The following is a 17083-nucleotide window of genomic DNA, read 5'->3' as shown; positions in this document are numbered from 1 at the left end:
AAACACACTGTTCACCTCTATAATTTTATAATGTTTTTTAAAGTGGCTACGAGTGAAGGAGAGAGAAAAGATAATGATAAAAGTATAAAAATATATTATTTAATTGAAAATGAAAGATAAAATATAGTGTTTTTAGTGTAATTATAGAGATGGAGATAAAAAATGGTCTGGGAATGCTCTAAAGTGTTCATTCTCCATCTCCATCTCTATAATTACACTAAAAACATTATATTTTCTCGCTTATTTATAATTAAATAATATATTTTTATACCTTTATCATTATCTTTTCTCTCTTCTTCACTCACAACCACTTTAAAAAACATTATAAAATTATAGAGGTGAACAGTGTGTTTCTCCAAATTTAACCATGAAAGGCAACATTTTCTCTATCCTCCTCTCACAACCATTTTTAACCATCTCTAAAATATGGAGAACTCACTCACATAATTTAGAGAACCCACTGAAAAAGCTCTTAGAGCATTCTCATCCAACCCCTCATATTATGTGAGGGGTGTTTTTATAATTTAGAGAGTGATTCAAGGTGTTGTGAGTGAAGAGTTTTTATATTTTAGAAAAAGTAGTGATTTTTCTGTATATTTGAAAAGTTACTGTTCATCCCCTATAATTTTTTAATATATTTTGAAAGTGGTTGTGAGTGAAGGAAAGAGAAAAGGTAATGATAAAAGGTATAAAAAGTATTATTTAATTGAAATGGAGAGAGAAAATAAAGTAAGTTTTAGTGTAATTTTTGGTTTGGAGATAGGGGGTGGGATGAGAATGCTTAGTTTATTTTCTCTCTCCATTTCAATTAAATAATACTTTTTATACCTTTTATCATTACCTTTTCTCTTTCCTTCACTCACAACCACTTTCAAAATATATTAAAAAATTATAGGGGATGAACAGTAACTTTTCAAATATACAGAAAAATCACTACTTTTTTTAAAATATAAAAACTCTTCACTCACAACACCTTGAATCACTCTCTAAATTATAAAAACACCCCTCACATAATATGAGGGGTTGGATGAGAATGCTCTTATGTTCAACCTATAAAATCAATTTTTTGTATTTAAAAGTTTAGTCAAAACATTTCATAATCTCTCTTACCTTAGTTATAAAATGCTATTTATTACATAATTGTAGTTTTTCATAAATTTAATCCAATTATGCTTTTATTTTTTTAATTTTGATTTTCATTTGGACTTCACATAGCTAAAAATATATTAATTCACATGTCTGTATTTAGATAAAATGCCACACCCTTTGTGACGTGGTGGTAAAGGTGTTGATCTACTTAGCAAAAACTATGGCTAAAAAAAAATCAAACAATAAATGAGGTTGTGTTATGATTTTACAAGAATTAACACAAGATTAGTGCTAAAACTTGAGAACTTTAGAAAATTTAGCAAAGAGAGAAAGTAATAAAATGTATCACTTATGAATGTGTATGTATGAGGTGCATTTTCTCCTTTACATTGAGCTAGTATTTATATTACAAAAGATTAACTTTTTCTCTAGACAAGATTAACTATTTGATGGTCATGTAGTATAGCACATTATCAATAAGTTTGACAAAGTGCTCATTCACTTGCTTGGAAGATCTAGATGGGTAAATCTTGATTGTGAAATAGATATTCATAACACTCCCCCTTGGATGACACTTTGCAAACTTTGGAGACTTGAAGTACTGCCTCGTTAAAAACCTTGCTAAAGAAAAACCCAATGGGATAAAAAATTTAGCTAAGGGAAAAAGAGTGTAGTTTGTAGCTCCCCCTCAAGTTACAGTATATAATGTGTTACATCCTCTGCACATGACGCATGCCAATGTCATGAACGTGTTTCCGGAATGTTGCTGTGGGAAGTGCTTTTGTGAAAAGACCAGCCGAGTTGTTGCTTGATTGGACATATCTCATCTCAACCTGATTGTCTTTAATAAGGTCCCGAGTATACTCAAAGTATCTTGGTGATATATGCTTTGTTCTGTCACTTTTGATATACCCTTCCTTCATCTGCGAGACACAAGCTACATTATCTTCATAGATAGGAGTTGGACTTTGATCTTTCTCTAGTCCACTAGAGGTCAATATGTGTCGTGACATAGATCTTAACCATACGCACTCTCTTGAAGCTTCATGCAGTGCAATGACTTCATCATGATTTGAAGATGTTGCAATAAGTGTTTGCTTTTGTGAACGCCATGAAATCGCAGTTCCTCCATTCTTAAATACGTATCCAGTTTGAGATTTTGCTTTATGGGGATCAGACAAATAACCTGCATCTGCATAACCAACTAACCCTTCTTTTGAATCGTTAGGATAAAACATGTCTAAATCAACAGTACCTCGAAGGTATCGAAAAATGTGTTTAATCCCGTTCCAGTGCCTGTTAGTAGGGGCTGAACTAAATCTTGCTAACAAATTAACTGCAAAAGAAATGTCAGGTCTTGTACAGTTAGTAAGATACATAAGAGCTCCAATTGCACTGAGATATGGTATCTCTTCATTATCTTCACGAGGACAAAATGGATCATTGTCAACATTGAGTGATCTAACAACCATCGGGGTGCTTAAAGGATTTGCTTTGTCCATATTGAAAGGCTTTAAGAGTTTCTCAGTATAAGTTGACTGATGCATAAGTATGCCATTATGCATATGCTCAATCTGTAAACCAAGACAACATTTGGTTTTTCCAAGGCCTTTCATTTCAAATTCTTTCTTTAAAAGAGCAATTGCTTCATTGATTTCTTTTTGTGTTCCAATTATATTTAGATCATCAACATACACAGCTATGATCACATATCCTGACGTAATCTTCTTAATGAAGAAGCATGGACAAATAAGATTGTTTGTGTATCCTTTACTTATCAAATAATCACTCAAACGATTATACCACATCCTTCCAGATTGTTTTAGTCCATACAAGGATCTTTTTAACTTGATGGAATACATTTCCTTAGGCTTTGAGCTTAATACTTCTGGGAGTTTAAATCCATCAGGAATTTTCATATAGATCTATCTAGTGATCCATATAAGTAAGCTGTGACAACGTCCATAAGGCGTATCTCTAAATTTTTAGAGACTGCTAAGCTGATTAAATATCTAAAGGTTATTCCATCCATAACAGGGGAATATGTTTCCTCATAATCAAGCCCTAGCCTTTGAGAAAAACCTTGAGCTACAAGTCTAGCTTTTTATCTTGTAACTTCATTTTTCTCATTTCGTTTTCGTACAAAAACCCATTTGTACCATACTGGCCTTACAAACTTTGGTGTAATAACAATAGGTCCAAAAACCTTTCGTTTGTTAAGTAAATCTAATTCAGCTTGCATAGCGCCTTTCCATTCATCCTAGTCATGTCTATTTTAACAATCATTAACAGATTTTGGCTCAGGATCATCATCTCCACTCATGATGTCACTTGCTACAGAATAAGAAAATATTTCATCAATATTTTCCATTTCATCTTGATTCCACAAGATATGTGTCTAACCATAGTTTATTGACATTTCTTTATTATTATCAACATCCTCCTCATGGGAGGTTTTAGTATTCAATGTTTCATCAAGATCATTCACTTTGTGATTAACTTCCTTTTCAAGAGTTTTTCTTTTTCGAGGATTTTTATCCTTTGAACCGATTGGTCTTTCTGAGATTCATAAGCCATTTTGTTATCTACTTGATTATTTGGAATCTCAATTAGAGATGGGGCATTAGCAGCTGGTATGTGAGATTTAGTAACTCTGTTTGTATCAGTAAATGTATCAGGCAATTGATTTGCGATTTCTTGTATGTGCATTATTTTTTGAACCTCTGTCTCACATTGTTTAGTCCTTGGATCAAGATGTAACAATGTAGGTACATACCATGAGACATCATTTTCTTGTTTTTTCTTTTCTCCCCCTAATGCAAGGAAAAATGCCTCATTAAAACGGCAATCAGCAAAACGTGCTGTAAATACATCATCCGTTAAAGGTTCAAGATATCTTATAATGGAAGCCGATTTGTACCCAACATATATTCCCAACCTTCTTTGAGGTCCCATTTTTGTGCGTTGTGGTGGTGCAATAGGAACATACACTGCACACCCAAAAATTCTAATATGGGATATATCAGGTTGTTGGCCAGAGGCAAGTTGTAGGGGAGAGTATTTATGATTTGCACTTGGTCTCACACGAATTAATGAGCCAGCATGTAAAATTGCATGACCCCAAACAGACGCAGGAAGTTTTGTTCTCATTATTAATGATCTAGCTATTAACTGTAGACGTTTAATCAACGATTCAGCTAAGCCATTTTGTGTGTGTACATGAGCAACGGGGTGCTCGACTATAATTTCCACAGACATGCAATAATCGTTAAAAGCATGTGATGTAAATTCATCAGCATTATCAAGTCTCACCCTTTTAATAGTGTAATCAAGGAAATGTGCTCATAATTAAATAATCTGTACAAGAAATTTAGCAAAAACTATATTACGAGTTGATAACAAAGAGACATGAGACCATCTACTTGATGCGTCTATTAAAACCATGATGTATCTAAATGGTCCACATGCTAGATGAATTGGTCCACATATATCTCCTTGAATTCTTTTAAGAAATACAGGTGATTCCTTTTCAACTTTTACAGGCGATGGCCTTGTAATTAATTTTCCAAGAGAACAAGATGTACACACAGGAATTTTATCCGATTGTGAAATCTTTTGATATTTCAATGGATGTCCATGAGTATTCTCAATTATTCTTTTCACCATTGTAGATCCTGGATGGCCTAATCTATCATGCCATAAATTAAATGTCTTAGGATCACAAAAATTTTCTTTGACTGCCATATATGCTTGCGGCACATTAATATGTGTATAGTGTAAGCCAGAATGGAGCATTGGCAGTTTTTCCAATATCTGATCTTTGCTTATGATATGCAAATATTTTTCATTACCAACAGTCTTTGACTGAATATCATATCCATTATGATATATGTTTTTGAAACTCAACAAATTTCTTGTTGATTTTGGGGAAAACAAAGCATTTTCTATAATAAGCTTTGTACCATTTGGTAAAGCTAAATTAGCTTTTCCCACTCCTTCTATCAAGTTTGTAGGACCTGATATTGTATTCACGATCCCTTTTGTTGGTTTCATTTCATAAAAATATTTTTTAGATCTAAGTATAGTATGCGTGGCTCCACTGTCCACTATACATATATCTTCTTCATTTGTTTGACCTTGTGCTCCACTGATGTTCATTTTAATCTTGAAAGTATTAAGAAAAATAATAAGTGTATAACGAAGACATTAAGATATTTTAATTAGAACTTTATTTCATCGAAAGACAAACGGTACATAAAGGAAAAATACATAATTAAAGATAAAACACACAATTAAAGATAGTAGGAAATACACTCAGTTGTTGCATATAATTAATGTGGTCAAGCAACATTTGTTTCAGAGTTCCACATCAAAGTCTGCAGTGTTCAGCTCAACACCGAGATCATCAAAGTTATCCACATGGTTCACTTCCTTTTCTTTTCTTTTGAGAGAGGCTTGGTAAAGTTCACATAGATGTGGAGCTGTGCGACAAGCCTTTGACCAGTGGTTTGTACTACCACATCTAAAACAGGAAGTGCCATTGTTTTCAGACCTACTAGCTTCATTCCATTTATTGTGTTGGTTGGAATTGTTATTTTGTGGAGCGTGATAATTGGTAGTTCTTTGATTTCGGCCACGACCACGTCCATGGCCATGAAAATTTCCTCGGTAATTATTATTACCTTTGAAAAGACGGTTTCGACCATTAAAATGGCCTTTATCAAAATGGCCACGACCACGGCCTCGTACCCACTTTTTCCCAGAGCCTTTAGTATCATTATTAGTAGCAACATTTGCTTATGGGATTGCTAGTGATCCAGTGGGACGAGGTTGATGATTTTTCATTAAAAACTCGTTATTCTTTTCTGCTACGAGGATAAATGAATTTAGATCGGAATATCTTTTAAAATTTTGCAACGTATATTGTTATTGCAAATTTATATTTGATGCATGAAATGTGGAGAAAGTTTTCTCCAACATATCTTCCTCAGTAACAGTTTGCCCACAAAATCAGAGCGTTGAGTATATTATGAACAAAGCAGAAGTGTACTCATTTACTTTTTTGAAATCTTGGAACATGAGATTGTTCCATTCATCTCTAGCAGTGGGAAGTAGAACTTCCCTTTGATGGTCAAATCTGCTTTTTAAATCTTTTCACAAAACGTATGGATCCTCACAATTTGAATACTCAAATTGTAACATCTCGTCAATGTGTTTGTGGAGGAAGACATCGGCTTTTGCCTTGTCTTGTTCTTCGCAATTATTTCCCTCCATTATCGTTTTCAAAACACCCATTGATTTGAGATGTCGTTTAACATGTGCCGTCCACGGCATATTATCTCCGGTGATGTTAAGAGCCGGAAATTCAAGTTTTGTGATGTTTGCCATTTTATTACTAAACACAAATAAGATAAACATTAGGATTACATACTTCTTAAAATTGAAAGAAAATACAAAGGTAGAGCTAGAAATAGATAAAGGAAAATGAAAAAATCAAACTTCTTAGGTGGAAGATTACAAATTAAGAACAATAGGATTATCAGCATTATGGTGGCTAACACCAAAACCGGATGGATCATTTCTTGAAAATTATCTTGAGTGTTTATGGTGAAAGAAATGAGATTGAAAATTGAAAATTTATAGGGTAATTTTATACCCGTTTGATAACAGTTATATTACCGTTATAACCGTTGCATAACGGTTATACACACACACACACACAATATATATATATATAATATTAATTTTTTTAAAGTAAGATAATAAATAAAATATTAAATGAAGTTTATTTTATAAAGTATATAATTAGTACGCACAATGATAAGAATAAAAATGTTAGTAAACATAAATAAATGTAAGCTTTAACTGAAATATTAGCGTGTATATATAAATAAAAGTTAGTTGCGATGAAAGTAAAAGTTAGATGCATAATGAAAAGTTAGATGCGTAAATAAAAGTTAGTAAAAGTTTTATGCTTAATTAAATGTTAGATGCATAAATAAAAGTTAGATTGTTAGTAGTCTTATTGTTGTCAAATTTTAATAACATTCTTTATTCTTACTTATTATTGGTATTACTTTATATATGTATCTGTGTGTGTGTATAATATATAAAATTAAAGAAGTGTTTATGATGTTTATGTGGATACCTTTGTGTCTAATACCTTTCTTGATTAGGATATAAGCTGCTCGTGCTAATAACGTGTTATGATTTTACAAGAATTAACACAAGATTAGTGCTAAAACTTGAGAACTTTAGAAAATTTAGCAAAGAGAGAAAGTAGTGAAATGTATCACTTATCAATGTCTATGAATGAGGTGCATTTTTATCTAGACAAGATTAACTATTTGATGGTCATGTAGTATGGCACATTATCAATAAGTTTGACAAAGTGCTCATCCACTTGCTTGGAAGATCTAGATTGGTAAATCTTGATTGCGAAATAGATATTCATAACAGGTTGGAGTATGTAAACAGTCTTTCTTTTTTTTTCTCCGAACTATACGTATGCAGTTTATTAATTTCGAATAAATTGAAAGATTTCTTAATTTTATTTTATTTAATCTCTATCTTTTTTTATTATTCTCTCTCTCTATATATATATATATAATTCATTGCATTCAAGCTGGAAGTGTACTTAAATCACCTTAACTTAACATTTTTTTCTATTTTGACCTTTATATAACTAATTAAAACTCATCTATAATCTTATAAATCTACTATTCAATCTTTTACCAAGCGGCATATTGATTGCATTAACACTATTATAAAGATCTATTTAGTATGACGAAATAGATTGGAGAGAATAAAAAAGAAGAGTGAATGAAATGGACAAATGAATAAAATTGATTATTATCTTTCTTTCCCCCTCCCGCCTTTATGCGGGAATGTTCCCGGCTTTGCTCATTCCTTCTTCAGGTGACTACTGAATTATTACGAGTTTGAGCCTTATGCGTGTAGCCATGCTGCGCGGGTGGCCAGTCCCTAATGGCGGGTATCCGCACCTGCGGGAACAGGCGGATACTTGGAAACCATAGGGAGGCATTTCCTGCGGGACCAGCTTGCGTACCGCATGTGAGGTCGTCACAACTCTGAGCGTGGTGGGTCCTGCGGGTTTGGTAGGTCGCGGCGCAGACGTCCCTATGGTGAAGTCTGCGGGTTCAACTGCGCAGACGTCCGTTTAAGGAGTCTTGCGTGTTCAACTGCGCAGACGTCTTCTTTTAAGGGAGTCTTGCGGGTCCTAACCACCTCTGCTGGGACCTACCTCTTCAATTATTATCTTTCTTTGTCTTGTTTAGTTTAACTATTAAAATGGAATAAATCATTACTTTTTGTTGTGTTGTAGACATAAAAATAAGCAGGAATGACATGCTAATGACAAAAATACCACTACATTAAAATAAAGAAAAAAAGTACCAAGGAAAAAATGGCAATGGCGGCAGCAATAGTGGTGGTGGCAGTAGTAGCGATGATCAGGTGGTGTGACGGAGGTGGCGACGATGATTAGATGGCGGTATCGAAAAAATAACTATGTGTGTGTGTGTGTAGGGGATGGTTAATGAGATAAATGAGATTATTGCGAGAAATGAATATGGACCACAAATTTTATTTTAGGTTTTAAATGCTTAAAGATAAATTAGGAAAGTATTAATGTATGCTATCTCTTTAATTAATATAACTAATAATAGTTAACCTATTCAATTAATATAACTAATCAAATTATTATAATTGGAAAATATTAAGAATTTATTTATTTTAACTTATTTTTTCTCTCTTAAATTTTTATTCTACACAAGTACAATTTATTCATACATTAAAATTTCTTTATATCCAAAACCAATTTCTTCTAACGCAATATATTAATATTCATCAACACGTAGTTACATTATGATGAATAGTACAAAAAACTATCTTACACGTGTTTGTATTAAGTATCAACAAAAAAGTACACAACCTACACAAAAACATATAACCTACACTTGTTCTAAGAATAAGAAAACATATAAGCTACACTCGAAAATTTTATTCTACACACGCACATATAACCGATACACAAAATTCAATAAACTACACACGCACATGACAACGCATAACCCACACACGAAAAATATATAACCTACATTTGAAAATTTTATTCTACACAAATACAATTTATTCATACATTAACAAGTATAGGTTATATAATTTTGTGTAGGTTGTATATTTATTGTTTATATTTAATGGACACATTTGTATGATATTTTTTTTTATTATTATTTATCACAATAGTTTTTTTAAGTATATCAATTGAAAAAAATATATTATGTTTTGATATTTAATGTTAAAATTACGTGTTGATATATGCTAATAAATTGAGTGGAAATAAATTGTTTTTTTAAAAAAAAAGAAATAGCATTATATGAATAAATTGTATTTTTGTTAGATAAATGAAGAGGGGGTAAATAAATAATATATAAAACTAAATTAGTGTTTTTATCTTTTTAATTATTATAGTTAAATTAGTTAGGTATATTAATTAGAGAGTGATTTATTATGGTTATATTAGTTATATTAATTGAAGAGAGAATACATTTATTGTTGCATTTATATTTTTTCATTTATTTTTAAACATTTAAAACCTAAAATAAAACTAGTGGCCTATATCCATTTCTCGTATTTCTCGCAGTAATCTTATTTCTCTTCTGAACTTAAACCTTTTGTGTGTATAGTACAATCGGATGTTAAATTAATTGCAAGTAGTAAATTGTGCTTTCAGAATCTAATGTGAACGCGAAAATGAATGCCTAAAAACGCCGAAATAGCTTTTCTTTAGTTGTCAGAACTACGAGAAGCTCTTTTTAACTTTCAAAATGAGCTAGCTACTTTTAGCATTAAAAAACTAATTTATAGAGAGAAAACGGGTCAATCATAGCTTGATTCCTTGTATTTTCTTGTGTTTATAACATATTATTTATATTATATTTTCTTTGAATGGTGGCGTTTTATTCATAGCAACGATCTAGCAAATACTATAATCGAAAGTTACTTTCAGCATTAAAAAGGTAACTTATACAGGGAACTTGGTCAATCACCTTTGAACTTGTTTCTTGTAACAACAAACACATTAGTCACAACCTTTTTAGGTTCTCTCTCTTTTTTATTCATTAAAAATAGCGTTCACATTGATATCCAGTCAAAATTGACTAAGAGGTCATCTTTTTTTCCGTAACGTGAAAAGACTCAATTCCTTCTTTCTTTCTTAGCGAAATATAGAAGTAAACGAATAACAAGCTGTGCCGCTAGCCTTTTTTGAATAGAAAAACAAAGTCGTTTAAAATTAATATTCATATATAGATCGTGATGTCATAACATTACTAAGCGTGACAGCAGCTTCATAGCCTCATACGCTTGAAAACCAAAAGTATCAAATGTGAAAGATATAAACAAATGTTGATGTCAAGACACGTCTTTATGTGTTTGATCACTTTGAATGAAACAACTTTAAATTTAATGCAACATGACATACTGTAAAAAAAATTAATAAATAAAAAATACTACTACCCAATTCTACACATTTTCCCTCCTATTTATTCATAGAACAAAATTAATGTCATAATTGTGAAGCCCAAATGAATAGCTTGGATTGCCTATATATTTGGTGAACCTGATTTCAAAATTTTCTTAGCCTCACTCTTAAGAATATTTTAATATGGCAACTTCCATTTCTTCTTCACTCTTACCATCGAATGGTGTGGATGTTAGTAGCAAGAAGAAAGATGTTATACGCCACACTGTGAATTTTAGTGCTAGCATGTGGGGGGGTCAGTTTCTTACACCTGACAAGGTTTTTCTGTCACTACTTGATTGCTTAATTAATCGTTCATTTATAATAAGAAAATCATCATTGAATTAAGTTATTTTTTAGGTGCAACCAGAAGATTTAGTGATGGAGAAACAAGTTATTGAAGAGCTCAAAGAAGAAGTTAGAAAAGAGCTAATGATCAAAGCTTCCTCTAATGAATCAACACAACATAAGAAGTTGATGGAACTTATTGACGCAGTCCAACGCCTTGGTGTTGCCTATCATTTTGAAGAGGAGATCGAGGAAGCCTTGCAACACATCTATGTTACATATAGAGAAAAGTGGACCGATCAAAATAACCTACAAAGTATCTCTCTTTGGTTCCGACTCCTTCGACAAGAAGGCTTCAACGTTTCATCAGGTATGTAGTTACAAGTTTATTAATGTCTCTTAACTTCCTCACAACCGTACTTGAACATGATATCAATATATAAAAAGCAAGAAGCTTAATGTATATACGTATGGATCCGTTTTCTCCTTTACATATTTTATTAAACATCGAGCCATGAATGCACTCTTCGACCATGGGGTCTACCGCTTCGATGGAAAATATATATATATAGTGCCATATATACGTTAAAACTCTGATTGACCCCAAACAAATTTTAACGTGATTGACTCCTAATAAATTTTAACACCTACCCCAATGAAACTTGAAGACCAAGGAAAAACCAAATTAGAAATTTATAATTTTATAAATAAAATTATAATATAAATAATGAAGCCCAATTAAATGCTGATATAATTTTATAAATATTTAAGCCCACAAATATACCAATAAAAAAACTAAATCCATGTTACGATTTTAATAGTTAAATTTTTAAAGCCCATGTGATTTGTTTTTCTATATTTCCTTTTTGAATAGCAACTTCTACACTTTTCCTCCTTCTAAAGTACACCAAAAGAATAGTCTATCCCCATGCCAGTATTAAAACCTTCGTCTTCTTCTCAAAAGGTAAAAGCCTTTAACAGCCAGCTAAGCTAAGCTAAGCTAAGCCTGGAATTGTTTAAACCTAAATAATTAGATTCCAAGTGAAATATAGGGTCAGGCTTTTGCCATATATGATGATGAACATCAAGTGAAATACGATGGCTAACTGTATATATATCTTCTCAATTATGTTAAATTTTTATCTTTATATTTATTGTTTTTTTTATATATTTTTAGGCTTTTGTCACTAGATTGTTCAGTTGTTTAGTGGATTTTATTGTTGATTACTTGATGGTAATTTGTCAATGCTTAATTATTTAAATTTTACTGGGTGTTAATAGTAGATAAATTACTAGATCATGTCAAGTCCCAGATTGATAATCAAATATGAATAAACAAATAACTCTTGTTTATATTAATCAGAAAATCTAACTCAAAAAACTGATTACAATATCTCAAACCCTAACTTGGTTTGACTCTTGATGAACCCTAACTTAGTTGCATCTAGATGAACCCTAACTCGGTTACATCTCGTGTGTGTCTCTAGATAAACCCTAACTTGGTTGTATCTCACACCTCACATTCTATAATGTCTAACCTATCTTTGTTTATATAGACTAACCTAACTTGTTAGCTAAAACATTACCAGATATAATAAAACATAATTCCATGGGCCCAATGGGTCCAACCTGATCACCTACACGTGACAGGCCTATCAAGTTGGAAATTACTTCCAACAATCACCCCCCTGATTTCCGACTCGAAATAGGTGAATCTTTGTCTCCAAACTTGTCTTCTTCACATGTTTGATTCGAACCATGATGTTGACCTTCTTGGCTTTCACAACCATCTTGGTCTTGATCTCCCAGAACTTCTCTTGATTCATGACTGTGCTCTTTCGGCTTTCCCGAACTCGACATCTTTTGTGACCCCGTCCCCGACCATTCACTCGGTCGTATGAACTCGCATAACCACTCCTTTGGTTGCGCTCCTTGTCACCTAATCGAACGAACATTAGTCTTCTTGATCTTCTTAAGTTTCCAAATCGGTCCAAAATATCAAACCCTTGGTCAGAACATAACTCGTTCAACTCGTATAAAAACAAACTCTAAATTAAACCCGTTTGTCCAATCCCTTGCTTCAGCCCGTTGAAAGAATATGAACAACTCAATCTGAACAACTTTTCAAAACTGAATCCGTTTGCTCGTAAACCACTTGAACTTCAAACAAAATAAATTGCTTAAAATATTATGTTTTTTCTTCGTAACCCTTCTAGCTTCCTTTGTAAGCCACTAAGCCAAGCTTTTAATCCTTTTTGAACTTTTGGCTTTTGTAACACCACCGTGACTTTTTAGCAGCCTCCTTGGGTTAATTAATGGCAAAACAAGAAACCCCACTTCAACAAAAGAATGCAATCAGAACCCAACCAACGTTACTGAGCTTTCCATTGGTTCTCCCTATTGTTTCCGCCGAACAACAAATCGCCATTACAGATTCGACTATGACTGACCTGCTTGTGAAAAGTGACTTCAACACAGAACCCAACTTGGTGATCAAAATCCTATGGCGTCGACACTTTAGCTGTTGCAAAACCAGAACTGAATGCTAACAACCCTTGTTGCACCTCCGTACCCACGCCGCTACTCCGACGTATCAGTACGCACCAAACTTGGTTCTGATATTCGCCGATTGATAGCTCCTCCTCAAACCACCGCTCGCCGCCAACCAATTATCGATTTCTTGAACTTGGATCTGATACCAATTCAAGTCCCAGATCGATAATCAAATACGAATAAACAAATAACTCTTGTTTATATTAATCAGAAAATCTAACTCAAAAAACTGATTACAATATCTTAAACCCTAACTTGGTTTGACTCTTGATGAACCCTAACTTGGTTACATCTAGATGAACCCTAACTCGGTTACATCTCGTGTGTGTCTCTAGATAAACCCTAACTTGGTTGTATCTCACACCTCACATTCTATAATGTCTAACCTATCTTTGTTTATATAGACTAACCTAACTTGTTAGCTAAAACATTACCAGATATAATAAAACTTAATTCCATGGGCCCAATAGGTCCAACCTGATCACCTACACGTGATGGGCCTATCAAGTTGGAAATTACTTCCAACATCATGTACGTACTTCAGAAAATTTATTTTGGTTTACCTACTTTTTATGTGGCGCGACCCGATTGGGCTGCAACCAACTATTTTTTTTTTTATAATATTTGGTGGTGTACAACTGACATCCAAAATTTTTCTGACATGTAAAAGAATTTTTCTAAATCCACCGCTGAAAACTCATATTAATTCGTTTTGTCCTAGCTGGGTCTTTGAACCACAACACATAAATGTAGGGCACTATTTCCATCAAAGAGCTACATTAGTTTCCTGGTGTTTCTCTCATGTAGGACTCTAGCGCTAATATGAGGGTTGCATGTTACAGGAATATTCAAGAACCGTATGAATGATAAGGGAAAGTTTAAGGAATCTTTACGTGAAGATGCTCAAGGAATGCTTTCTTTGTACGAAGCATCATATATGAGGGTGGAAGGTGAAGAGGTACTAGATGCTGCCCTTGAGTTCACTAAAACTCACCTTGCTATCATAGCTAAGGATCCTTCTTGTGACTCTTTATTAAGAACCCAAATACAACAAGCACTAAAGCAACCACTCCGGAAAAGGTTGCCAAGGGTAGAGGCCGTGCGTTACATGCCTATTTATCAACAAGAAGCTTCTCACAATGAGGTCCTGTTGAAGCTTGCAAAGTTGGATTTTAATCTGCTTCAATCAATACACAAGGAGGAACTTAGGCAACTTTGCAAGTACGTAATACAACCAAAGAACATTATTTTTACCTTAGTAGTAATAAATAATCTTTAACTTAATCAAGCCACGCAAACATACTAATCAGTTATAGTGTGTTTCAATATGGCTAATTACTCTTATTAATTTGTTTAGATGGTGGAAGGACTTGGGCATGCAACAAAAACTACCATATGTTCGAGACAGGTTGATAGAAGGCTATTTTTGGATACTAGGAGTCTATTACGAGCCTCATCATTCTCGTACACGAATTTTCCTATTGAAAACTTCTATGTGGTTGATCGTTTTGGATGACACGTATGATAATTATGGTACTTATGAAGAACTCAAGATCTTTACCGATGCTGTTGAAAGGTGCACAATATGCATCAAATACTCTTTCATATACTAAAGAATACCCTCTATATTAATTGATAATTATAATCATTTCTTGTTAATTGAATATTATCAGATGGTCAATGGGCTACATGGATACACTTCCAGAATATATGAAACTAATATATCAAGAACTTTTGAGCCATCACCAAGAAATGGAGGAAGAACTTGAAAAGGAAGGAAAAGCATACCAGATTCCCTATGTGATTGAGATGGTATGTTAATTATATTATAAATGTTAGTCTTGTCTAACTAGACAAATAATTTATGGTTGTATCAACCACTCATTTGGTAATACAGGCAAAAGATATTATTCAAAACAACCTATTAGAAGCCAAATGGTTAAAAGAGGGGTATATGCCAAGTCTGGAAGAGTATTTGTCTGTTTCAATGAAGACTTGTACCTACGGCGTGATGATAGCGAGAGCTTATGTCGGTAGGTCCGATAATTTGGTCAATGAGGATACCTTTAAGTGGGTAGCCACGTATCCTCCTATTGTTAAAGCCGCTTGTTTGGTTTTAAGACTAATGGATGACATTACCACACACGAGGTACTAAACGCATATATATAGACATACAACTATTCTAGTTACAAAATGTTTACGCTACAAAAGAACACACAATTACTCTACTAATGATATACAACTACTCTGGTTATATATTGACTAAAAACAATAGCATTACTATATTTGATATAATTGAATGAAATATTACTGAACAATGATACCATTTAATTACTCAGTAATAGTTATATAATTACTCTGTCTGTATATATATGTTCTCTATTTGATAAAAAAAACAAAAATCAAATGAAACAATACTAAATGATGATACGACTCAATTACTCAGTAATTAACTTTGTCTCTTACAACCATTGATGTCGCACCATTGATGGTACTTAGTTTCTTAAATTGTTCAATTGATTTCGCATGATTAACAAGACTCATGTTGTTCAACTGATTTAGTGCGCTTGCTAATTTAATTGATCGTGACCTTAATCTGCAAATGATTAGATGACTGGTGGCCGCCAATCTCTACTCATCTTCATGATCTCCAATTAGGATGGTGATACACGTGCTAATAATGTGAAATGATTTATGCAGGAGGAACAAGAAAGAGGTCATGTTGCTTCAAGCATTGAATGCTATCAAAAGGAAACTGGCGCGTCCGAGAAAGAAGCAAGTGAATTTATATCAAATAAAGTTGAAGATGCATGGAAAGTTATAAATAGAGACTCGCTCAAGCCAACTGAAATCCCATTCCCTCTACTTACACCGATAATCAACTATGCGCGTGCATGTGATCTCCTTTATAAAGTCAACGACGGCTACACACATGCCGGCAAAGAAATAATAAATCACATCAAATCTATCTTGGTCTACCCTATACCTATTGAAGATTCAAGATCAAATGCATGATGGTTGTTGGTGTTTACAAATATCATTGCTATACTTTATGTTTCATTAGTTTGCTGCATGTGTGATAGGGCATAAATCCGGCCATAGATAGTATGTTGTTCCCAGGTACTAAGCACATAGAATCTGTATTCTGCTTGTCTTATGATATAGTTGTTTGGTAATGTAATTGTCGTTTTCATTTATGCTGAGTGATAGTTGATCCAATTCTAGATCAACCGGTTACCTATAAATACGCAAAATAACCGGGTAAAATAAATCTAAAAAAGAATTTGATTTATTTCTATTACTCGTAAGGCTTTGAATTTAAGAAAAATATTATCCACGCCTAACATTTGATATGTTTTTATAGTTGTGATTGCTTTTTTTTTCTAATATATCATTTATCAAACCATCCGGCCAACTTTTAATTCTAAAAAAACTGAAACAAATGGTGACCGGTCAAATAATTGAATAAATGATATCATAATGTTTTGAAATCGTTCTTGATCAATTGCACCGAAATGGATATATGGAGCGAATTAATACAAACACAAATGACAAATAATGTTTAAACAAAATCGAATGATTGCATTGATAATCGAAAGATTACAAAA

At 33.0% G+C, this 17083-nt stretch overlaps 1 protein-coding gene across 1 annotated transcript; it reads left to right on the top strand.

Annotated features, from left to right (window-relative positions):
* The first annotated feature begins 10763 nt into the window (after positions 1-10763).
* Positions 10764-16551, top strand: LOC143550330 ((E)-beta-farnesene synthase-like). The gene is made up of 7 exons (XM_077041001.1): positions 10764-10912; positions 10994-11291; positions 14317-14695; positions 14832-15050; positions 15148-15286; positions 15372-15623; positions 16176-16551. The coding sequence occupies exons 1-7, from the start codon at positions 10778-10780 to the stop codon at positions 16488-16490; spliced, it is 1737 nt and encodes a 578-aa protein (XP_076897116.1). The 5' UTR covers positions 10764-10777; the 3' UTR covers positions 16491-16551.
* The last annotated feature ends 532 nt before the right edge of the window (positions 16552-17083 follow it).

The sequence above is a fragment of the Bidens hawaiensis genome, unplaced genomic scaffold (genome assembly GCF_021521415.1).
Source record: "Bidens hawaiensis isolate Kalapana, Puna unplaced genomic scaffold, B.hawaiensis_p1.1 tig00016006_1, whole genome shotgun sequence".
NCBI lineage: Eukaryota > Viridiplantae > Streptophyta > Magnoliopsida > Asterales > Asteraceae > Bidens > Bidens hawaiensis.
Note: the sequence above shows the minus strand (reverse complement) of the source record. Positions and strands in the feature narration are given on the sequence as shown.

Bases quoted from the DNA above. Each gene is read 5' to 3' on its own strand.
- LOC143550330 (XM_077041001.1), top strand. From the start codon at position 10,778: ATGGCAACTTCCATTTCTTCTTCACTCTTACCATCGAATGGTGTGGAT. The intron at 15,051-15,147 runs GTGCACAATATG...GAATATTATCAG, and splicing joins TTTACCGATGCTGTTGAAAG to ATGGTCAATGGGCTACATGG. The intron at 15,287-15,371 runs GTATGTTAATTA...TTGGTAATACAG, and splicing joins TTCCCTATGTGATTGAGATG to GCAAAAGATATTATTCAAAA.